General features: G+C 43.1%; 1 protein-coding gene and 3 non-coding genes across 6 annotated transcripts in view; 3 read left to right on the top strand and 1 right to left on the bottom strand.

The window, feature by feature from the left end:
* Positions 1–2,359: 2,359 nt before the first annotated feature.
* On the top strand, positions 2,360–2,431 carry TRNAQ-CUG. The gene has a single exon. It is a non-coding gene; the product is annotated as a tRNA-Gln (tRNA).
* Positions 2,432–3,148: 717 nt separating this feature from the next.
* On the top strand, positions 3,149–3,220 carry TRNAQ-CUG. Its single transcript has one exon. It is a non-coding gene; the product is annotated as a tRNA-Gln (tRNA).
* Positions 3,221–5,235: 2,015 nt separating this feature from the next.
* Positions 5,236–5,307, bottom strand: TRNAQ-UUG. Its single transcript has one exon. It is a non-coding gene; the product is annotated as a tRNA-Gln (tRNA).
* A 651-nt stretch (positions 5,308–5,958) lies between these two features.
* FDXR (ferredoxin reductase) overlaps positions 5,959–23,498 on the top strand; it is a 28,056-nt gene continuing 10,516 nt past the window's right edge. Inside the window, exons 1-10 of one of the 3 annotated variants that reach the window (XM_033961704.1) lie at positions 5,959–6,167; positions 6,576–6,673; positions 8,940–9,035; positions 11,418–11,540; positions 13,748–13,861; positions 15,527–15,628; positions 16,837–16,944; positions 19,749–19,833; positions 22,380–22,579; positions 22,979–23,150. In XM_033961704.1, coding sequence (XP_033817595.1) covers positions 6,080–6,167; positions 6,576–6,673; positions 8,940–9,035; positions 11,418–11,540; positions 13,748–13,861; positions 15,527–15,628; positions 16,837–16,944; positions 19,749–19,833; positions 22,380–22,579; positions 22,979–23,150 — 1,186 coding nt within the window. In that variant the 5' untranslated portion in view covers positions 5,959–6,079. Of the gene's footprint in view, positions 6,191–6,575; positions 6,674–8,939; positions 9,036–11,417; positions 11,541–13,747; positions 13,862–15,526; positions 15,629–16,836; positions 16,945–19,748; positions 19,834–22,379; positions 22,580–22,978; positions 23,151–23,498 lie in introns of all 3 variants that reach the window. The other 2 variants (XM_033961705.1, XM_033961706.1) reach the window with 2 other exon arrangements.

The following is a 23,498-nucleotide window of genomic DNA, read 5'->3' as shown; positions in this document are numbered from 1 at the left end:
TGGGGACGGGCGAGGATGGAGATAATTCCTTGCGGGGATGGGTGGGGACGGAGAGGATCCTGACGGGGATGGGTGGGGACGGAGAGGATCCTGGTGGGGACAGGTGGGGATGGAGAGGATCCTGGCAGGGATGGGTGGGATTTCTGCCCCCCCGCGCAACTCTCTAGTATAGATAAGGACTCCAGCGAAGGTCCAGAGTCCAGCAAGAGGTAAGAGTTCAGAGAGAAAGAAAGAGAGAGACTCTGTGGAAGTCCATTTTTATCATTATTATGGTCTATAGGAACTGGGGTCATGTAGTGGGTACTAGCCCAATCACAATTCAGGGATAGTGGAGATGGAAGCATGGATTTGAGCTGGTTTGGCTGGTCACCTGTTTCTTGGCTGACCAGACACCGAGTCCGGACAAGTTTAAGAGGGCTGGTATTTCTTTTGTCATACTCCATGCTCTTTGATTGCTGTCAATATACAAATTCTGTTCTTGGAGAATTGAGCTAGTTAATTCTGCTGTACCAACCCAGCCTTTTTTGTTAGCCACCGACTGGGCACTTCTTTTATTTCAGGTTTTCAATGAAATAAAGGCAGAGGGGTCCAGATTCTTTCAGAGCTGGGTTCAAGCAATACTTTTTATAATTCATAAATCCAGCAAAATGAATCATATCATGCCACATTCAAAGGCCTGCTGTCACTCCACCCCCCCCAATCCCTGAATTTGGCCACACTAAGTGGACATCAAGTCCGCCTAGTGGCAAGGATTGGCCTGAAGCACAGTAATGCTCCAACCAAAGTGAACTGAGGCAACAAGGCCCTGCCCTCTCCTCCTGTCCAGCCATTGCCGTATTAGAATATTTACACATCAAAAGCCAAAGATTGGGGGAGAACCTGGGGTGCTCTAGAAAAGTGACTCCGCCAATTTATGACAGAACCATATGACAGAACCACGTTTGGTGACCTGCTGGCTGCTTTTTCAGAGAAGCTAAGTACCTTCTTTTGGCATTATTTGGTCGAAATTGGACACTTGAACTTTCTTGTTAGCCCCCCTGGATCAGGGGTAGAGACTACCTGTAGTGAGTGTATTTTGATTTTGTTTGCACTCTTTAGCACTTTTGTGTTATTTAGCACTAAATTCACAGAGAGCCCGGGGATGTTTCACAGTTGACACCTCTCTGGGTGTAAGCCAGTGGCAGCCGTTACCTCCGGGTCCGGAGGAGGGCTGTGTGACTGAGGGCTCTCTATAAAAATCTATAAATATTGTTCAAGTGAAGTGGTTTTTCCTCGGTGTTACAGGCACTGCAGGCAGTCTCTCCCCCTGATCTCAGTTTCCTTCTCGGGGCTTGGAAGATTTTTTATTTCTAGTCTTTTTCAGCTCCCATTTTTCAGGTTTTGTTAGTATTCAGAACCATAATAAAGGCAACTTGGGTCAAGCGTTTATGACATTTCTCCATGGTCTATGGTGCAGAGTAGAGAATGACACGGGAACAAATTTGTCCCCGTCGGAACTAAATTTCCCTGCCCCATCCCTACTAGTTTTGTCACTGTCACTTCCCTGTCCTTATCCCATTCCTGTAAGATCTGCTTTAACCGCAGAATCCTCGAACACTTATGATTTTAAAGTGTTTGAGGCTTGTGCAGATGAGGACGGAGCTTAGGCATTGGTGGAATGAGGCATTATGACATCACAATCTGAGCTCTAAAATGTTGCTACTTATGATTTTAAAGTGTTTGTGCAGATGAGGACGGAGCTTGCTGGAATAGGGCAGGGACAGGAAAAGAACACACGGGGATGGGATGGGAAATGAGTTCCCGCGGGGACGGGGAAAAATTTGTCCCCGGGTCATTCTCTAGTGAAGAACTTCAAGAGTCTTGGCAAGTCAGAAGCCATGGCTAAATGTAAAATTAAAGAAAGACAGCAAACTGAATGCTGCTCCTGACGCTCAGAGTTCCTATGTGTATTGGGAGCAGCACGCAGCATTCAGCGTGGCTCCCTGCACTAAAAAACACTATCACAGTTTAGTAAAAAGGAGGGGGGGTGTAAATATTCAGGGGGGTAAATATTCTAATTTTGTGCTTATAGGAGAATGTTTAGTAAGCAATTAGTTGGTCTTTTAGAACACTGAGAGGACAAGTGACATCCTTCCCCTGGCATTAAACATGGAATGGAAAATGGGTGAGAGAGAGGAGAAGGTGTGTGGATGTATCTCCTTCTGGAGTTTGGAATATAGCCTGGTATAAGTTTTAGCACGGATGATTCTTTTAAAATTATTATTTATTTGATGGCCTTTTTCAGTGAATCCTAGAACAAGTACCAATAAAACTACCCTTACCAGGCTTGTAAATAATTCAGTACAATGACCTGCTAAATGGTTCCATGGTGTAATGGTTAGCACTCTGGACTCTGAATCCAGCGATCTGAGTTCAAATCTCGGTGGGACCTTAGATAAGATTTTTTTGCAAAACAGGAAAAGTTTGTGGATGCACAGGACCACATTCCTAGAGGAAGTGATGCAGGTAAACAGCAGCTAAATTTGCAGACAGAGAGGGTCCTTTGTTGTGAAAAGGTGAAGAGAAAATCAGGTTGTGCTGTAATTATGAGATTGCATAAAGCAGTGCTGTTCAGGCGTCTCCTGGAGACACACCTCCCCAGTCAAGTTTTCAGGATCATGAAAATGAATAAAAGCAAAAGAACAACAAAAAGAGGAGATCCACTACGGGTTACGTTCTAAACAGAAAGAGAATCCAAAAATAGTGTACCAGGTTTATTGATGGTATTAAATACCTGACATGGCCATGTTTCGAAAACTATCTTCATCAAATGTAATACCTAAGGACATAACTATATACTTAACTATACAAACAGTAATATTTATGAAACAAATATTTATAAACCTGGATAAAAATGACTAAAACTGATAAATATATAAATAAATGATTTAACAATTATCAGTTTTCTAATTTCTATTTTTTTATATATATATATTAATGACCATGCACTAATGTTGCCATTAACATGAAGCTATTTTTGGAAGTTACCGCAGGTACACTTGCTGCCACCCATTTTGTAGACCTAACTCTAAGCCTCTGACATGCCCCCTTCAAAAAAACTACTCTTGCCAGGTATGTAAATAGTTCAGTACAACAACCTACTACAGGTGGTTCCATGGTGTAATGGTTAGCACTCTGGACTCTGAATCCAGCAATCTGAGTTCAAATCTCAGTGGAACCTAGACAAAGGTTTTTGCAAAACAGAAAAGGAGGACAAGGGAGTGCTAAAGGAGGACAAAGCAATCGCTGACAAACTGAACATATTTTTTTTGCGTTTATATTTACCGACGCCGTACATGAAAAAGGACACGGTACTACTTGAAAGGGTCCAGAGAAGAGCGACTAAGATGATTAAGGGGCTGGAGGAGATGCCGTACAGTGAAAGATTAGAGAAATTGGGCCTTTTCTCCCTTGAATAGAGGAGATTGAGAGAGGACATGATTGAAACATTCAAGGTACTGAAGGGAATAGACTTAGTAGATAAGGACAGGTTGTTCACCTTCTCCAAGGTAGGAAGAACGAGAGGGCACTCTCTAAAATTGAAAGGGGATAGATTCCGTACGAACATAAGGAAGTTCTTCTTCACCCAGAGAGTGGTAGAAAACTGGAACGCTCTTCCGGAGTCTGTCATAGAGGAAAACACCCTCCAGGGATTCAAGACAAAGTTAGACAAGTTCATAATGAACAAGGACATACGCTGTTAGGACTAGTCTCAGTTAGGGTGCTGGTCTTTGACCAGAGGGCTGCCGCATGAGTGGACTGCTGGGCATGATGGACCAGTGGTCTGATCCAGCAGCGGCAATTCTTATGTTCTTATGTCAAGTAGAAAAACAGTAGCTAAATTTGCAAGCAGAGATGGTACTTTGTTGTGAAAAGGTAAAGAAAAAAATCAGATTGTGCCATAATTATGAGACTGAATAAAGCCGTGCTGTTCAACCATCTCCTGGAGATACACTTTGCCAGTCAAGTTTTCAGGATCATTAAAGGCACTAAGGGCCCGATTCTCTAAAAGGATGCTAATCGCCTGTCAATCACGCATTGGCGTCCTTTAGCGAATTAAATCTGTCTCGTGCCTAAGAAGATGCATAGGAATGCTCATGGATGCCCAAATTCACCGGGCATCAGTGGGCATGCCTCGATGCCTCTGTAGGTGCAAGTCAGATGCCTTATGTTGCAGGTGTCTTTTGTGCCATGGATTTATTTTCAAAAACATGCGTCCCAATTGGCTGGTGAGACAGCAGTAGTATGCCTACTGCCATGTTGGATGAAGAAAAGAAATATCAGACAAAAACCAAAATCCAACAAGTCTACAGTGAAGAAACTGTGAAAAAAGCCTGTGTAGTGTCTTTAAATAAACTCTGTTGCTTCACATCAATTCTTGAGGCCTATTGTGCTATTTTTGCTGTGCAGGTGTCTGTCATCATCAATAAAGCTGTTGTTACCTGCACTGAATGGGATTCATCACAGGCCATTTCAGAGCGGCTGTGATGAAACAGCAGTAATGAATCGTCCCATTATGGGGACAGAGACACCCAGCCATGCGACGAGCAGCTGAAACCTCCTGCGGCAGCTTCTTCCCCCAGGTCCCAGGCTCCCCAACAGTCACCATCGCAGATACACCCCAGCCCCCTTCCCAGTACCAGGGCTCCCCGCCAGCCACCGTCACCTGTGATTCAACAGCTCCGATGGAAGCTTCTCCCCTCAGGGCCTGGGCTCCCCGCCAGCCACCTCCACCTGCTGCTCTGGGGCTGCTTGGAGGTCTAATCTTGGAAGCATGTGGGGGGCATCACTCCCTCAAATGCTGAATTGTATTCATCGCAGCCAGTTTACCATGCTGAAACGCCACAATGAATTAAACTAGACCCTACCTGCATATACCATAGCTCAATGTGGGATGCAAATACTGTACCTTTTGTGGATATCTGCCTCTTCTTGTTCTTTGGCTTTGCTCATTCCCATGATCCTGCTAATTTGACTAACAAGGTGTGTCTTCAGGAGAGAGTTGAACTGCACTGCTTTATGCAATCTCATACACAATCTCTAACTTTACATTACTTCTTTACAACACAAGACCCTGTCTGTCCCATGCTTTCTAAAATTCAGCTTTTTATTTTATTTAACCTTCTCTAGGGATGTGGTTCCATATATTCACGACCCTTTTCTGTTTGGCAAAAAAAACCCAAAAAACATTTATCTAGGTTCCACCGAGATTTGAACTCGGATCGCTGGATTCAAAGTCCAGAGTGCTAACCATTACACCATGGAACCATCTGTCAACTTATTGCACAGCAGTATTTACAACCCTGATCAGACTATAGGACCTTGGCTCTGGATTTCATATAGCGAAGGCCACCAAGTAAATAATAATAAAAAAAAAAAAATTCATTTCTTGTTAGATCCTCCCTACTGAAACTTCTCGTAATCCAGACCCCAGCAAGTGATGCGCCTACAAACCCCCCTTTCACCTCCACTTCCCACTCATTAACTAACATGCTTATTGTCCGAGGAAGAAGATCACTGATCCAATTGCCTTACAACTGAACTCAGCCTTATAAAAGGCTAAAGTACCCACTAACTAAGCATTCTCCTACAAGTATAAAACTAGAGCAACCGTCTGGTCCGCCTCGTTTTAAGGTTATATTTAGCCAACGACCGCGCCCTTCTAAGACCGCTCGACTCTGCGCATCATAGAGTACCGGAAGCAGAGAGAGCCGCTGATAAACGTCATAACCCCGCGACTGAAAGTTGCCTACTCTATGACTGGCTGGGCGGTAAAGCGGGGCGGAGTCACTTTCACAGGAGCGCCTCGGGTTCTACCAATCTCCGGCTCTCGGTTTGTTAAATATTCTAATAAGGTAACCTGAGTAGCCATTAGGCGAGGGGCGGAGTCTTGTAGCCCTTGGACACGCCTTCTGTAGCGGCTTTGGTATTTGGGTTGGGTGGAGCTGGGCCGGGCCTCCGCCCATGGGTGCCAAAGGGGCGTAGTTTATTGGCCGAATCGCTCGCGCCTGTCGCCTCCCGGGTCTTGTGCGCGTGCAGGATGGGCGCGTGTCGGTGGACCTGGGGTGTTTCCTCGTGGCGCACCTTTCGAAGTCTCGCGGCCCGGCGGCAGCCTGCAGTGCTCCTGGGTAAGGAGAGTCGGGGGCTGGAGGTGAAGCCTTCATTTTGTGCTCTAATAACAAGGGAAGGGGGAGAGGTGCTGGGAAAGAAGGAACCGGGGGAAAGGTGAAGACACATCCCAGCAGGGAAGAGGGAATAGAGGTGACAGGTTGGGGGAAAAGGATGAAGGAGCATCTGTGTTGGAGAGAGATGGGGCTTAAGGAAAAAGAAGGGATTGTTTTTCCCCTTTCTATACTGAATAATGGTGATCAAGTAATGAAAACATTCTGATCACTGTTTCTGTTGCACTTTTTTTTTTTCAAATTTAAATCTCAAAATCTTTATAAATTATAGGACAGCGTTTACATTAACATATCTTTTTGCAACATTTACTTTTGCTTGTGCATTCTACTTAAGACATCTTGTTATGGGTTCAGGTTTAGGAAAGCTGCTCTCGACGGCACCCTCCACGCCTCAGGTATGCATCGTGGGTAGTGGTCCAGCTGGGTTTTATACTGCACAGCACATTTTAAAGGTAACCTGACATGCAGACCTTCTTCGTACATTGACTTTATTTTATATGTATAGGAAAGCCTTATTCCAACTGGCTGAGCAGTTCAGACTGATAGTGCAAAATACCCACTAACAGGGCAACTAGGAATTTAGGATTTTATGAATGACACAAAAATGAACTGGATGGTAGTCAGAGAAGCAGACACACATAATATTCTGTTATCACTTGATTCCCTTGATATGTAATTCTCAAAATTGAATCCTCTACCACACCATGTAATGTACACGAATCACTGTTATGTAATTTATCTAGATAATCTATATTACGCAATTCTTTTGGTAATTCCTATAATTTGTATTCCGCCTTGAACAATATATAATGTATAATGTATTCGAAATTAATTTTCCTATGAACTGTTTTCCTACCTTCTTCTACTCTATGTTTATAACCTAACTAATTTATTTTTCTCAAGTACTTTAGCAAGAATGTGAGCCTTTGGGACAGTCAGGGAACTCTAAGTACTTTCTCTTCATCTTAATTAATCTTACTTATTGCATTTCTTCTGTTTATACTGTAAACCGCTTAGAACCTCACGGTACAGCGGTATATAAGAAATAAAATTATTATTATTATTATTATTATTATTATTATAATGGAGGATAAAAGATATTTCATTGGAGAATCAAATATAAAATCAAGCTTCTATGACTACCATCCTTTTGGGACTAGTGGACCACTTACCTACTTTCCTGGGGCAAAAATGAGCTGTAGTGTTTTAGATTTCAAAACTCTGATCCCTCAACAATGCTGGAAAAGGCATAAACCAAAACTCTCGGCAGTTTCTCTTAGGTTTCTGCTGGGCATTTTGACCTGGATTGGCCACTATGGAAACAGGATACTGGGCTAGATGGATCATGGGTCCAAGCCAGTATGGGTATTCTTATGTTCTGTAAAACCAAAGGGCGAATGCTTCCATTACAATCACTTGTAAAGTGCTAGTGAATGTTTGCTGCACTGTACAAAGTGTCTCTATGCCCTGGAGCTTACAATTTAGTGAAGACAAAAAACACTGGTGACAAACAAGGGCCTGATATTCAAGACGATTTAAATTGCCTTTCTGAGGAATTTTCAGGGCACTTAACTGGCTAATGCCTTCTACTTTGCTGCTCTATATGCCTGGAACAAACTTCCTGACTTGGCAAATCAGGCTCTGTCTCTGGCAGTATTCAAATCCATGCTGAAAGCCCACTTTTCTTAATGCTGTGTTTAAGTCCTAACCCACATCTATTTCTCATTAGCTCTTTAGTCCCCTACCTTATTTACCCTTCCTGAGCAGCGTGTATAGAGTCACCCTTCTCGTCCTGTTTGTCTGTCGTAATTGGATTGTAATTTACATGCAATAGACTACATGTAGGCCCTCTTTCACAAAGGTGCGCTAAACGTTTTAGCGCGCACTAAATCAACGCGTGCGCTAACCGCTAACGTGTAGCACGTGAATAGCGCAAGCTAATATTTACCGCGCGCTAAAAAAGCATAGCGCACCTTAGTAAAACATGGGGGGGAAGGTGTCATGTAATAGACATGTAACTGGTAGTGCTATAATAATAATAATAACTTTATTTTTGTATACCGCAATACCACAAGCAGTTCAGAGCGGTTTACAGAGGAAGAGACTGTACATCGACAGCGATGTTACAGAAAGTATTGTCAAGTACACTGGTAACAAATTTCAAATTATATTGGTGAGCCAAGAGAGGTTAGATATAACCGGAAATATGTCGGAGGTACAGCAGGTAAATTGAATGGTATAGCAGGGTGGGGAGGGTTCAGAGAAATTTATCAAAGAGATAGGTTTTAATAGATTTAAGCAGCCCCCCAGCGCTGCGTGCATCTGGTAGTGCTGTAGAAATAATAAACAGTAGTAGTTTGTTTGTGCCAGTTGCACTGTGAAACACTTTATCTGGGCATATAGTAGTTTCTTTTAGAATTTTCTGGAACACTAAGGTCTTCTTTTACAAAGGTGCGCTAAGCGTTTTAGTGCGGATTTAGCGCGCATTAAATCAACGCGTGCGCTAATGCGTCCATAGGGTAACATGCACTTGTTAGCATTTAGCGCGCGAAAAAGCTTAGTGAACCTTTGGATAAAAGGGGGCAAGTGAGATTTCATTGACAAATTTTGGTTTTCTAGTTTGAAAATTTGTATATTGCGCAGTTAATGGAAATGTTCAGAGTATTTATACATCACATCACTTTCTCTTAATCCTTTGCTCTATTTTTTGACCTTTAGCACCACAAGCAGGTTCAGGTGGACATTTATGAGAAACTACCTGTACCCTTTGGCCTCGTGCGCTTTGGAGTGGCACCAGACCATCCAGAGGTAAAGGTAAGTGCACTTTGGGGGTAATTTTATGCACCAAGTAGTCATCTAAAACAGTGTTCTTCAACCGCCGGTCCGTAGACTGGTGCTGGTCCATCGGGCAGAAGACAGTGCTCTTCAGCCGCTGGTCCATGGTGCAATCAACGCGGCGTCTTCGGGCCTGAGTGCTGCAGTGCACAAAGCTGTGAGAAAAGGCTCCCACGCGCGTCCTGTACCTGAACCAGAAGCCTTCTCTCTGACGTCGCAACATCAGAGAGAAGGCTTCCAGATGAGGTAACGTGAGTAGCCGCTTTGTGCAGTGCAGCACTCGGAGCCGGCCCGAAGACGCCGCATTGATTGCACCTTGGACTGGCCCAAAGATAACACTGGGGGGGGGGCAGGCCAGAAGGAAAGGCACAACAGTAGGGGGAAAGGTTTTATTTTTTTTATTTAGTGATTGATTTAATCTGCTGTCTGTTCATGAAGAAATGCATTTGTTTCTTTTCCTCTGGGGTTGTACTGCTTGCAGAGTCTTGCATCTTAGGGTTTGTTTGTATATATTAGTACTTTTAGTTTTTGGTCCCATATTTGTATGGGGTTAGCTGTTTTCTGGTAGCAATGAATGTTGAAAAGCATACAGTGTGCTTTGTGTATTTTAATTTTGTAGTTAACCATTATGTGTTGTTAACACGATTATATTGTGTGTGTGTGTGTGTGTGTGTGTATATATCGTATTAACAACACACACATATATATATATGAAAAATGAATGGAAAAATGGTGTTACAATTAGTACTATTATGGGGGCGGGGTCTGGGGCGGAGATTGGGTGGAGATAGGCATGACTTAGCCCAGTGTTCTTCAACTGCCGGTCCGCGGACCGGTGCCGGTCCACAAAATAATTATTTTATTTCCGCCGGTCCATAGGTGTCAAAAGGTTGAAGAACACTGATCTAAAGGACTAGAATACTGGCATATGAATATGTTTATGTAAATGCCAAATGTCTGCCTAAGCTCTGTGTTATGGAAAGGAGTCTAAATGTGATGGTGTGGAGTTGGTAGGTGGGTGTACACATAGGTGAAGTATGGGCAGAACACATGAATTACAGAATATTCAGATTTATGCACACGTTTTAGCAAACTAAGCATGATTTCTTATGCTAGTTCTATGACTAATGAGTGTTTGGGCCTAAACTACTGTCATGTATCTTAACATAAGAGTATAAGAATAACCTTACTGGGTCGGACCAATGGTCCATCTTGCCCAGTGGCCAATCTAGGTCATTAGTACGTGGTAAAAACCCACATAGTAGCAACATTCCATGCTACCAATCCAAGGCAAGCAGTGGCTTCCCCCATGTCTGTCTCAATAACAGACTATGGACTTTTCCTCCAGGGCCACATTTTGGCTTTGTAGATACTTGGAGGGCCTCAGAAAAAAATAGATAATGTCTTATTAAAGAAATGACAATTTTGCATGAAGTAAAACTCTTTATAGTTTATAAATCTTTCCTTTTGTCTAAGTCTTAATAATATTATTGTAATTTATGGCTAAAGAGATATATGATCAAGAAACTGTTTGATTTTACTTTTGTGATTATGATAAACATACCAAGGGCCTCAAAATAGTACCTGGCGGGCCGCAAGTTTGAGACCATTGGTATAGAACAATCAAATTCCACACTGTTATAATGAGACCTAGCTGGTGGAGCACTGAGCGCACTTTACCCTCCCCCCCCCTTTTTACAAAACCACAATAGTGGTTTTTAGTGCAGGCCGGCGTGCTGAATGCTTTGCGCTGCTCCAGACGCTCATAGGAACTCTACGAGTGTCGGGAGCAGCGCAAAGCATTCAGCGCGCTGGCCTGCGCTAAAATCCACTATCGCGGTTTTGTAAAAGTGGGTGTTATTTATTTAAACAATAGATAAAGGTTGCAACATTTTGTATGCTGATTTTTAAATGTAACCTTGTTTATAAAATTTTACCCGTAAGTTGCTTGGGGTGTATTATTTAAGTATTTGCATGTACAACATTGCAGTGGGAATCAAAATAAATTAATACAGTCATTGAGCTGGTTACTGGTGACAAGCTACACAGAAAACTGTGTGCTCTTTGTTGCATCATTGGATTTCATGTTATTTATTTTTTTGAACATAGCCTTTATGAGTCCCTGAACTGTCTGACCAGAATGCTCAGCAAATAGAATTGATGTAAAACCCTTGAAACAGGCCAGAAGATAAAGGAAAGTGAAAGATACCGACAGGAGGTTACAAGGCTGTTTGTTGGATGCATTCAAGGACAGATCCTCCTCTGCCTGAGAGAGGAACCAGTAAAAGGACTCCGCTGCAATATGGAGCCGAGTTTTAATATAGGCTTCTCAGTACCGTCTTCCGTGTGTTTCTCCAACAGAATGTGATAAACAGTTTCACTCAGACAGCACGCTCTGGCCGCTGCGCCTTCTACGGAAACATTACTGTTGGCAAGGATGTAACGCTGGAGGAGCTGCAGCGGGCATATCACGCTGTAGTGCTGGTGAGTGACGACAAGACACTGGGGGGAGGGGATTATTTTATAAAGCTTTTTCCGTGTGTGTAGCGTGTTTTATGAGTGGAACTGCTGCCTATTCTTTCTAAAGCTCTGCCAGACGCATACAGCTCTGTCCGCGAAAATATTCAAGAGACAGTCTCTTCTCAGTAGAGCAGGGGTGTCAAACTCGGTCGCATAAGGGGCCGAAATCAAAAACATAGGCTAAGTCGCGGGCCAAATTTTTTTATTAAGATACTTAAGGGGATCTTTTATTAAGGTACACTAACCGATTTAGCCGCGCTAAATGCGCGCCTTAATGAAAGGACCCCTTAGGGCTCCTTTTACTAAGGTGCACTAGTGTTTTTAGCGCACGCTAACCCTGCGCTACGCGTCGGAAACTAACGCCAGCTCAATGGTGGCATTAGCGTCTAGCATGCGCGGCAATGCAGCGCGCGCTAAAACCGCTAGTGCAGCTTAGTAAAAGGAGCCCTTAGTCTTAGTAGAAGTATAGGGTTACAACCTATCAAATCCCACGCCGGCTCTGTGATGTAAACAAAATAAATAAAAAAGACTTTTCCTCTCTCTTTTAGGTCCTAGTTCACTCTTGCTGTCTTTTTTTTTTTTTTAATTCTTTATTCATTTTAAATCATACAACAAGTGTACAGAAATACATCCATTATAATTTCAATATAACACTTGAAAATCTTTACCATGTCATCTAGAACAAAAATATTTATACCCTCCCTCCCTTCTTATATATATAATTTCTTTATTCATTTTTCATATTACAGCAAGTGTATCAGAAAAATACATATAACCTTATAAACATACACTTGATTTTCCTTCATGAATATTTTAAGTACAATATATCATATTTATAATCATATTTTTATGTTTTTGATAACATATATATCCTTTAATATGCATGGCAAATATAAATAAATAAAATAACCCTCCTCCCCAAACCCTCCCTTCATATTTCAGAAATTTTGACCCATTACTTAAAAATACATTAAAGTAATTTATATATATTGTAAGGTAAATAAAATAATACCCACCCACATCCCCACTTGCTGTCTAACACCAGCTCTGGCTGGATCCACATTTCAAATCTGGCATATTGTAATCCCATATTGATCTGTTTTGTGGTACCTCCTGCCATCCTTTTATCCTTTTTGTTTTATTTTACTCTTTTTTTATTGTTTTTGTCCAATTTAACTATTTGATTTTGTTTTGATCAATCCTTATTTTGTCTTTTTATCCTCTCTGATTAAACAACCCGAACACGGCTGTTGGGTTGATTTTCCACTTGAAAAAAATTTGATCATGTGACTAAATTCTATCGGAAGCCACATTGGCTCCCAGTTGAGGCAAGAATGTTAATCAAGTTAGGTTGTACCTGTTACAAGACATTGTTTGGCCTTATACCTCATTATCCCCCCCTCCTTTATTGACGCGTAGCGTGGGTTTTAGTGCCGGCAGCGGCGGTAATTGCTCCGATGCTCGTAGGAATTCTATGGGCATCGCAGCAGTTACCACCGCTGCCGGCACTAAAACACACGCTACTTGTTAGTAAAGGAAGGGGTATGTTATTGATCACTTTAAATTTACTGACAGAAAATGTTTTTCTCAGCATTTTAGATTATTTATATTTCCTACGGTAAAAGGATGCATATACAAAAGATTTTTCCATAGAATTTTATCTTTTCAAGTTGGATCATGGGATAAACCCTTTGCTGTCCTGATAACAAACTCCAACTGCTATCTTTCCTTTGGAAAAATGGTAAAGACCCACTTATTTGACAAATTCTTCTGAATGTGATTATGATACATTGGGCTTGTATAGTCTCTTGATTGTTGTTGACCACGTTGAACTGAAGTGAATTTGTTATGTTATGTTGATTTATGTAGATACTGGGATACATATCTTCAGTGGTTCTCAACAGATATGTTTTGCATCTGTCTTATTTTATATTATGTAAATGTAACCCCAGGCATGGAAGGTTATTTCCTAAGGCAGCTACACATCTCTGCAACTTAATTTTCTATAGTTCTTTCAAAGCTCTCCAGATATGGAGTTTCTCACTCATCAGTAGGAACTGGAAAGCACCAGTAATGTGCTATAGCATGGCCAGGGCGGGGTGCAGGATATTGCAGAGTCTATATACTCAAGGGGATGGTTTTGCTTTTTTTTTTTTTCTCTTCCTCTGCAGAGTTATGGTGCTGAAGATAACCGGGTGCTGGGAATCCCTGGGGAGAACCTTCCTGGAGTTCATTCTGCCAGAACTTTTGTGGGCTGGTACAATGGGTTGCCCGAGAACCAAAATGTAAGCACTTTAAACTTGTTTCCTCGATTATGAATTGTACCACGCATGTTCCATTTGAATGGTCAAACTGAGCTCTAATCAGGAGAGAGTAAGAGGAGAGGTCTGCTGGATGGGGTTACCAGATGTCCAGGAAAACTCAGACATGTTTTGTTTTTTTTTTTTTTAAAGGATTGTCCAGGTGCCTGGAGGGATTTCCAAAACCCAGCAGTTTGTCCAGGTTTTGGATGGCCCCAAGCTCGGGGCCACATCTGGAGAGCCTCTGTGCATGTGCGGATGTCAACATGATGATGTCACACACATGCAAGCATGTGCGTGATGTCATCATGTCAATATCAAGCATGCGTGGAGGTCCTCCAGAAATGGCTCCGAGCTCAGAGAAGGAGACTCGCGATTTGTGTGGGGGTGGTGCTGGGGGCAAGAATGGGGGTGGAATAATAACCACAGGACCATGAAGTTCTATGCGGTTTACAATGATTAAAAGGTATTACAGATTGAGTGGAATAAACAAAGTTCAGAGTTAGTGAATAACAGTTCTAAAGATCATTTGTTGAGGACTAAGATTGTATAGGTCAGGTACCTAAGTACTTCAGGAACAGATGTGTTTTTAGGTGTTTCCTGAATTCCCTATAAGTAGTAGGCACGAGCAGTTGTTCCAGGTCTTTACCCCATAATGCAGCTTGATGTGAGAAAAGATGTTGATGATGACTTTTAAATTTACAACCTCTAACCGATGGAGAAACAAAGTTCGGATGTGAACTTCTCCTATGTCTGTTGGTTGTGAAAGAGAAAAGGTCTGTTATATATTTAGGGGTTAAGCTGTAAAGTACCTTGAAGCAAAAACAACCAAACTTGAACTTCACACGTGCCTCCTTCGGTAGCCAGTGTAAATGTTGATAAGAAGGTGTCGCATGATCAAACTTCTTCAGTCCACAAAGTAGTCTAACTGCTGTATTTTGAACTAGTTGCAATCGCCGCATATTTTTCTGGGAGAGTGCCAAGTAGGCGATGTTACAATAATCGAGTTGCCTCAGTATGAGGGATTGTACCAGAATTCTAAATGATGAGACATTGAAGTAAGCTCTGATGGACCGAAGCTTCCAGAGGGTGAGAAAGATCTTTCTAATCAAGGAGTTTACCTGGTCTTTCATGGTCAGACTCTGCTCTAGTGTTACTCCTAATACCTTCATAGTGGGGCATGGCCAGGTGTTCGGGGTTTTTTTTTAAGAGAAAATCTGGTAACCCTAGGTAAGCCTTGTAATGCTGGAGGGAGGAGACGGTTGCAAAGTTAAGCATTGCTTCATGTGAGGCTGAAGTTCTCATTTGGCTCTGTGTAATGGCATGTCAAATGAGGTATAAAGGAACTATCGAGAGTGGGAGGAGTGGCCTAATGGTTAGAGCAGCAAGTTAAGAAGCAGAGAAGCCAGAGTTCAAATCCCACACTGGACAAGTCACTTCATCTTCAGGTACACATTTGGATTATAAGCTGCCTTAAGCAGGTATAACTTTGTAACTTGTCTCGAGCTTGGATTTGGAAAAGGTGCATAATTTTAAAAGTACATTTATTAGAGGGTTACTGATACTGATGGGCAAGACTGGTGCCAGGGCCGATTTCACTGTTGGGCTTCTCTTCCTTTTGTTTTTGTTGTTCCTTATGGCTCGAGACAGCTGGAACCAGACCTGAGCAGTGAGACCGCTGTGATTCTGGGGCAGGGAAACGTTGCTCTGGATGTTGCACGGATCTTGCTAACGTCGCCTGATCTGCTGAAGGTGAGTGAAAAGAAAAGACGATGTTAAGATGAAATGCTATATTTTTCGCACTATAAGATGCACCTGACCATAAGATGCACTTAGGTTTAGAGGAGAAAAACAAGAAAAAAATATTCTGAACTAAATGGTGTACTAATATATTTAATAAAATATAGCAGAATAATATTTCAACCATGTAAAGTCAACAGCGGTATTAAGAACCATCATCACTGTCATTAACAAATGAGGAGAGACTTTATGGTTCAAGCACTCTTCTAGTTTTCTAGGCTCTGCACCCTGTCCCCCTCTGGTGATCTAGTGGTAGGCCTGGACAGGAGGGATCCGTCCTAGCCAACTAACAATTTTTACCCCCCCCCCCCCCAACCTGGTACCCTTTTTAGATCCTGGTGGTCCAGCGGTGTATCGGCAGGAAAGTATTTTCCACACTCCTGTCCCACGATGAGCCCCTCCCTCACTGGCCTGCTGACTCAGATCTCGTGGCCAGCGGTGCACAAGGCAGGAATGAGTTTTTCATGCTCCAGCCTGGGCCTGCGCCACTCCCTGAATGGCTGGCGTCAGTTCTCGTGAGATCTGAGGCAACCATCCAGCGAGGGAGGGGCTAAGCGTGGGGCAGGAGCGCAGAAAGCTCACTCCTGTCAATACACCGCTGGACCACCAGGATTTAAGATATAAGTTTCCCTGGCAGACAGCTGGGTGCTCACCTAAATTAGCCGGGCGCTAAAAGACGCTAGGGAGAACATTGCAAATCGCAGTCTGTGATGCAATATTCGCTCCATAAGACGCACAGACATTTCCACCCACTTTTTTGGGGGGGAAAAAGTGGATCTTATGGAGCAAGAAATACGGTAGATGTTTCACAGTGATCCCATGCAGCTTGGTGGAATCCTAGTGCTGTTTAGTTGGTCTGTATCTCTGTGTCTCTCCTAAATCTTGTACTGGAATGCTCCAGGATTCTAGATAAATGGTTTTCAACCCAATCGGGTTTTCATGCACTGATTTTCTTTCCCTGACAGCTGGTTTGCGCTTTTATGTATTTTCCTGTGGTGAATGTAACTAATTCTCTTTTTTATAAACCGTACAGAACTTAACGGTATTGCAGTATAGAAGTCAATTTTTATGTTATGTTATAAATTAAAGAATCGAGTTGCCTTTTTTTTTTCGGGCTAATGCGGTGTTCTGTTCTTCCTTTTTTTTTTTTTACCCTGAAGAAAACAGACATTACGGCACATTCCCTAGAAGCAATTGCACACAGCAAGGTGAAACGGGTGTGGCTTGTTGGCCGGAGGGGTCCTCTCCAGGTGGCATTTACTATAAAGGTAAACTTCTCCAGCACTGTTAACATAGAAACATGATAGCAGATAATGGCCAATGGCCCATCCAGTCTGCCCCTCTGTATCATCCACTATCTCCTCCTTTCCCTATTGGCTCTTTACACCTGCATTGTGAGGTCATAGAACTTTATGATTATAGGCTAAGGCTCTTAACACTTGCATTATGAGGTCTTAGAACTTTATGGTTATAGAAACATGATGGCAAATAAAGGCCAAATGGCCCATCCAGTCTGCCCATTCACAGCATCTACTATCTCCTCCTCTCCCTAAGAGATCCCATGTGCCTATCCCACGCTTTCTTGAATTCAGACAGTCTTTGTCTCCACCACCTCTACCGGGAGCCTATTCCATGCATCTAACATAGTAACATAGTAGATGACAGCAGATAAAGACCCAAATGGTCCATCCAGTCTGCCTAACCTGATTCAATTTAATTTTTTCTTCTTAGCTATTTCTGAGCAAGAATCCAAAGCTTTACCCGGTACTGTGCTTGGGTTCCAACTGCCGAAATCTCTGTTAAGACTTACTCCAGCCCATCTACACCCTCCCAGCCATTGAAGCCCTCCCCTGCCCATCCTCCACCAAACGGCCATACACAGACACAGACCGTGCAAGTCTGCCCAGTAACTGGCCTAGTTCAATATTTAATATTATTTTCTGATTCTAGATCCTCTGTGTTCATCCCACGCTTCTTTGAACTCAGTCACAGTTTTACTCTCCACCACCTCTCTCAGGAGCGCATTCCAGGCATCCATCACCCTCTCCGTAAAGTAGAATTTCCTAACATTGCTCTTGAATCTACCACCACTCAACCTCAAATTATGTCCTCTGGTTTTACCATTTTCCTTTCTCTGGAAAAGATTTTGTTCTACGTTAATACCCTTCTACTTTTTAAATGACCAAGTCAAAATGATCTACCAACAATAAAATTTTAAAAAAACACAAAGTACACTGTACGCATAGAAAATGTTAATTATCATTCCTATTCCAGGGTTTTTCAAAGAGGTCAAAGCAGATGACTCTATGCACTATCACCTCAGTAACAACCATACAAAAATAGACAAATATACCCCCCTCCCTTTTTACTAAACCACGATAGCAGTTTTTAGCGCAGGGAGCTGCGCTGAATGCCCAGCGCTGCTCTCGACACTCATAGGCTCCCTGCGCGAAAAACCTCTATTGCGGTTTAGTAAAAGGGGACCTTAGTGTAAAATATAGACAGCAGATATAAATTCAGACACATTTTGATCACTAAATTTAAAATAAAATCATTTTTCCTACCTTGTCTGGTGATTTCATGAGTCTCTGGTTGCACTTTCTTCTTCTGACTGTGCATACAATCTTTCTTCCCTTCTTTTAGCCTGTATGCTTCCTCTCCTCCAGACCTCATTCCTTCCCCCAACTTTTCCTTTCTCTTCCCTGCCCTTTCTTTCTCTCTGCCTCCTTTTCTTTTTTTTTCTGTTTCTCTTCTTTCCTTCTGTCTCCCTGCCTGCCCTTTTTCTTTCTTTCTCCCTGCCCTCCCCCAAACCACTGCCATTGCCATCGGGGACCAGGACCCAAACGCCACCAATAACAGGCCCCAAGCTCTCCCTGCTTCGGCCAACCAGCATTCCTCTCCCCGACGTCAATTCTGCCGTCGGGAAGAGGAAGGCTGATCAGCACAAGATCGTGATCAACTTATTGGGGGAAATGCTGCCGGGTTCTGCCTTCGTGGAAACAGAAAGTAGGCAGGACCCGGCAGGAAGAAGAACAAATGCTTCACTAACCTGTCTCCCACATTAGCCCGTAGCGAACGCTTGCTTCAGGGCTCTCAACATGTGCGTGCCGGCTTCCCTTCTCCCCCCCCCCCCCCCCGGACATAACTTCCGGTTTCGGAGGGAAGAGAAGAGAAGCCGGCACGCACACGTTAGAGCCCGGAGCATAAGTGCGCTACCAGCTGAAATCTCCAAGCCGGGTTTTTTTTGTTTTTTTTTAATGTTCAGCAGCGGCAGATGACAGCTGGGCGGACCGCCCAGCTAAAAGGCCCTAGGGAGAATACTGGAGAGGAAGGCTGATCGGCCCGTAGATCAGGATGGCAACTCGAGTCTATCACGGATCCCGGGATGGGCTCCGCGATCGACTCACGTTGCCTTCCTGAGCTACTGGTCGATCGCGAAAGACGTATTGGGCACCCCTGCTCTAGGGTATATGTATTCAGGGCTTTAAGTCTCTCCTCATACATCTTCTGGCGCAAGCCTCCTATCATTTTCGTCGCCCTCCTCTGGACCGCCTCAAGTCTTCTTACATCCTTCGCCAGATATGGTCTCCAAAACTGAACACAATACTCCAAGTGGGGCCTTAACAATGACCTGTACAGGGGCATCAACAACTTCTTCCTTCTACTGACTACTTTCTGTAAAAAAGTGTTTTCTTAGATTACTTCTATCACTTTTTAACTTCATCCTATGTTCTCATCTTAACCTTAACCCAAACCCATTGGGCGTACATCCAATTATTCCTTCAGTCACAATTCTGTACTACCATGTACCAGCTGAGAATCAAAAGGAAGGTCCTTAGTTGCCAATCAAGAGTTCTAGTTGCTGAGAGACCATGCCCTCCCCCCCTCCTCATTAGATTGCACAGAATGGCCACCACAGTAAAACTGACGAGCAGCTTTGATTTTTCTGTGTGAACTCGGCAAATGACTGGGGATTGACCCGGATCCCCAGCATTAGCTAGCCACTGGACCAGAGCAGTCACTATAAACCTTCTAAGGCATGAGTTGTTCATTGGTGTCTAAATTTCCACAGGAACTGCGAGAGATGATTAATTTGCCTGGGACCAAGCCACTCCTGTATCCAAGTGACTTTGAAGGCCTCAGGGATGTGATTAAAGGTAAGGATAGTGGGTCGAGCCTGGCTTACAGGCAACAGCATGTTAGAAGATCTTAGCAGGATTTGGAAAAGTTCATCCAATACTCCTCACCCAGATCTAGGTCAGCTGAGGGGGGGAGGGTCGGTCACGTTTCTTCAAGTGGGTCAGCTTTGCACATTTGGTCTCTCAAATTTACTGCTAATGCTTAGTGTAAAGTTATATTGTGCCAAAGAGAGCTTCCTTCTGGAGTTCCTAAAGCAACTTGTCCAGGTGGACTAGAAAGTTATTTTTGAACCGTCACAAGACACCCAGAACAATGGGAAATATTTCTGTATCTCTCTTGGTCTCGGACTGCATTTCCTGATGTTCTTTGTGTTGGATGTAAATATTTCTCCCCACCCTAATCTAATCTAATCTAATCCTTAGGTTTGTATACCGCATCATCTCCACGTTCGTAGAGCTCGACACGGTTTACAGTAGGAGAAATAGGAAGGAACTACAACAGAGGGTTAGAGGTAGAAGTGTGAAGAAAATTTACAGGACATTGGGATGCCAAGATATAAGAGTTTCCTTGATACCTAAGTTGGAGGGAGACTTACATTTTTTGAGAAAAGCCAGGTTTTCAGGTGTTTGCGGAAAACTTGGAGAGAGCTCAAGTTCCGAAGAGGGAAGGTAAGGTTGTTCCAGAGCTCAGTGATTTTGAAGTGGAGGGAGGTCCCTAGCTTTCCTGTGTGGGAAATGCCTTTTAGCGAGGGGAAGGATAGTTTTAATTTGTGTGAAGATCTGGTGGTATTAGGGTTTGAGGAATTCCAAGAAAGAGGGATAAAGGGAGGGAGGATATCATATAGGATTTTGAAAGTTAAACAGGCGCATTTATAGTGGACCCTCCGTGATATTGAACTGGTGGAGATCACTGACCACCGTGGGCTGATTTGTGGACAGATATTCAGGATTTATTCAGAATATCCAGCACTCGTTAGCTCCCAGAAATTATCCAGACGCCCAGATGGATAATTGGGCACTTTAAGACCCGCCGTTCATGCAGAACTACCTGTCCAGATAGTTTTTCAAGAACCAGTACTGAATATTGTTAGTGCTTGAATAACTTTGGGGACTGAGCAGATAGTGGTGTGGCAGTCTATCCTTCTTTCAGCAACATTATCCAGTTAAACACTGTTGAATATTGGTGAGAGAGCTGGCCAGTGTGATTTAATCAGACATGAAACCAACAGAGAACGAGAGAAGGAACTTGCCTCAATAGGTGACAAACAAGCAAAAGAAAAGGAAACGAGATGTCCAAATTGTCCAAATCAACCAACAGTTACGTTTGTCAAAAAGTCACAGTGTATTTAAAAAGTCCCGACTAGGGAGGGTTGAGCGTTATTAAATTGTGTTGTACGGCAGCTAGGTTGATCCTGGCTGCAAGTTGGAAAAGGCCTGAGCAACAGGACTGGCGTTTGGTGCTTGAAAAGTTGCGTCAATGGCGTACTATGTACAGACTCACCGCGCTTAAACGTGGCGCTCTTTCTACATATATCCGCTTAGAACCGCAAGGCACAAGTGGAATAGAAATCACTAATGTAATGTAATGTAATTTGACTGCATACGAGGGCGATTTATGTCCTGTAACCTGTGTTGATGTTTTGTACCTAAACGGTTTTGGTGCACTTTATTTGATTCTTGGTTTTTGTTGAGGGGGAGGAGGTGGGGGGTGGTGTTTTCTGATCTATCCTCTCTATTGGGGTATCTCCGGTGTGTTTTTGCCAGTTATGCAACTATGTATATGGTATTTTGTTATATCAGACTTATCCAATGGATTTGTTCTTTCTGTATGGATTGTTATATTACTTTATGAAAACAATAAAGTTGTTTTTCAAGTTAAAAAAAAAAAAAAGTCCCAAGTTAAAAAAAAAAAAAAAAGTCCTGACTAGGACCGAGTTTCGGTATCTAGAGATGCCTTATTTAGAGATGGAAAGATGGAAAGAATAAAATATAGAACATAAAAAGTTATGCAATTTAATTTAATTACACAACTTTATATGTTCTTTCATGTTTTATATTTTATTCTTTCCAGTGCTATTAGTGCCCCTGAAGAAGGCATCTCTAGATATCGAAACTCGGTCCTAGTCGGGACTTTTTAAAGACATTATGACTTTTTGATAAACGTAACTGATGGTTGATTTGGACATCTCGCTTGCCTTTTCTTTTGGTTGTGTTTGTTAACCAGACATGAGCCTCTTCTTCCCAGTTAAATCATTTTGAATATCCCAGTTCCATAGGGTTCGTAACACTACCCTATGAGGAAGTATTTATTTAGATTTATTAACTGCCTTTTTCATGAAGAGATTCACCCAGAGTGCTTTACAATACATTGGTACTCTTCGGTAGTTTCTCTACCTGTCCGGGCAGGCACACAGTCTAATTGTGGTACCTGGTGCAATGGAGGATTAAGTGACTTGCCCGGAGTCACAGGGATCGAACTCGCAACCTCAGGGTGCTGAGGCATCGGCTTTAACCACAAAGCCGCTACTCCACTCGTGGCTCATGGCATTGCACTGCGCTTTTAGATGTCCCCAGACCACGGAAGCGACTGACAGAGCTGCTGATCAAGTCTGCGCTGGAAAAACCCTCTGAGAAGGAAGCAGCTCGCTGGGTGTCGGCCACAAGAGAGTGGGGGCTGAAGTTCCTACGTAGTCCCATCGAGGTCCTGCCCAGCGCTAATGGGAAGCAGGCAGCGGGGATCAGATTGGCTGTCAATAGGCTTGAGGTAAGAATCAAGAGGTTTCAGGTTGCTCTGCAATGCTGTCTACCTCCCTTCATCTTTTTACCTTTTCCAGTCTCATTGTGGCTTTGAATAGGACTCCCGCTCTCCCCCCCCCCCCCCATTGACTGCATGAATTCTGTGATCACAAATGATGTGTGGAAAACAGTATTGAAATGGACAGAACTGGTGACGCATGCTGGAGGAGGAACGATCCCTAGCAGACAGTGATAGGATTATCTGAACTGAGCTGGGGGGGGGTTGTCCGGGGGGATTTTTATTTATTTTTTTTCTTTTATACTAGCTGATTTGTTTTTCTTTTTTTTCCTGCCCCACCCCACCCCTTCACTGTTGTCTCCATCTTGTGTTTCCTCTTCCTGTTCTCACTTGGCTTCGCACATGGAGGGCTCGGGGGAGTCTGTTGTGGCTGTTCCCACAGGAGAGTTTGAGGACATTGAATGCGGTCTGATCCTAAGCAGCATCGGCTATAAGAGTCTTCCAATTGCCCCATCTCTGCCTTTTGATGCCGAGCAAGGAACAATCCCTAACAGCATGGGTCGAGTTCACAAGGTCCCAGGTTAGTCTTAACAGAGAAACATCGAAAAGAAAACGGCTGTAGATTTGCATATTCTGCTGAAGGTAGAAAGGAAAGACTTTACAAAGCCACAGTTGCACCTTGGTGCCCACATTTTGGTGTGTTTGAGATGTGTATGCAACTTAAATGGTTAACAAACCACTAACGAGCAATAACTGAATGGTAACCAGTGATTGACATTAATTGGCACCGATTAAGATTTTCATGCGCATCTGGCCATGCATTACTCTATAACGCAGGACTCCTAAATCCTATGAAAACCAAAAAAACTCTGTGGAGTGACGATGTTCCCAAATGGACTTTATTTGAAAGTATCAAAGTTCCAAAGGT

Source organism: Geotrypetes seraphini, chromosome 10, assembly GCF_902459505.1.
Source record: "Geotrypetes seraphini chromosome 10, aGeoSer1.1, whole genome shotgun sequence".
Lineage (NCBI taxonomy): Eukaryota > Metazoa > Chordata > Amphibia > Gymnophiona > Dermophiidae > Geotrypetes > Geotrypetes seraphini.
This window is presented reverse-complemented; position numbering and strand designations above follow the sequence as displayed.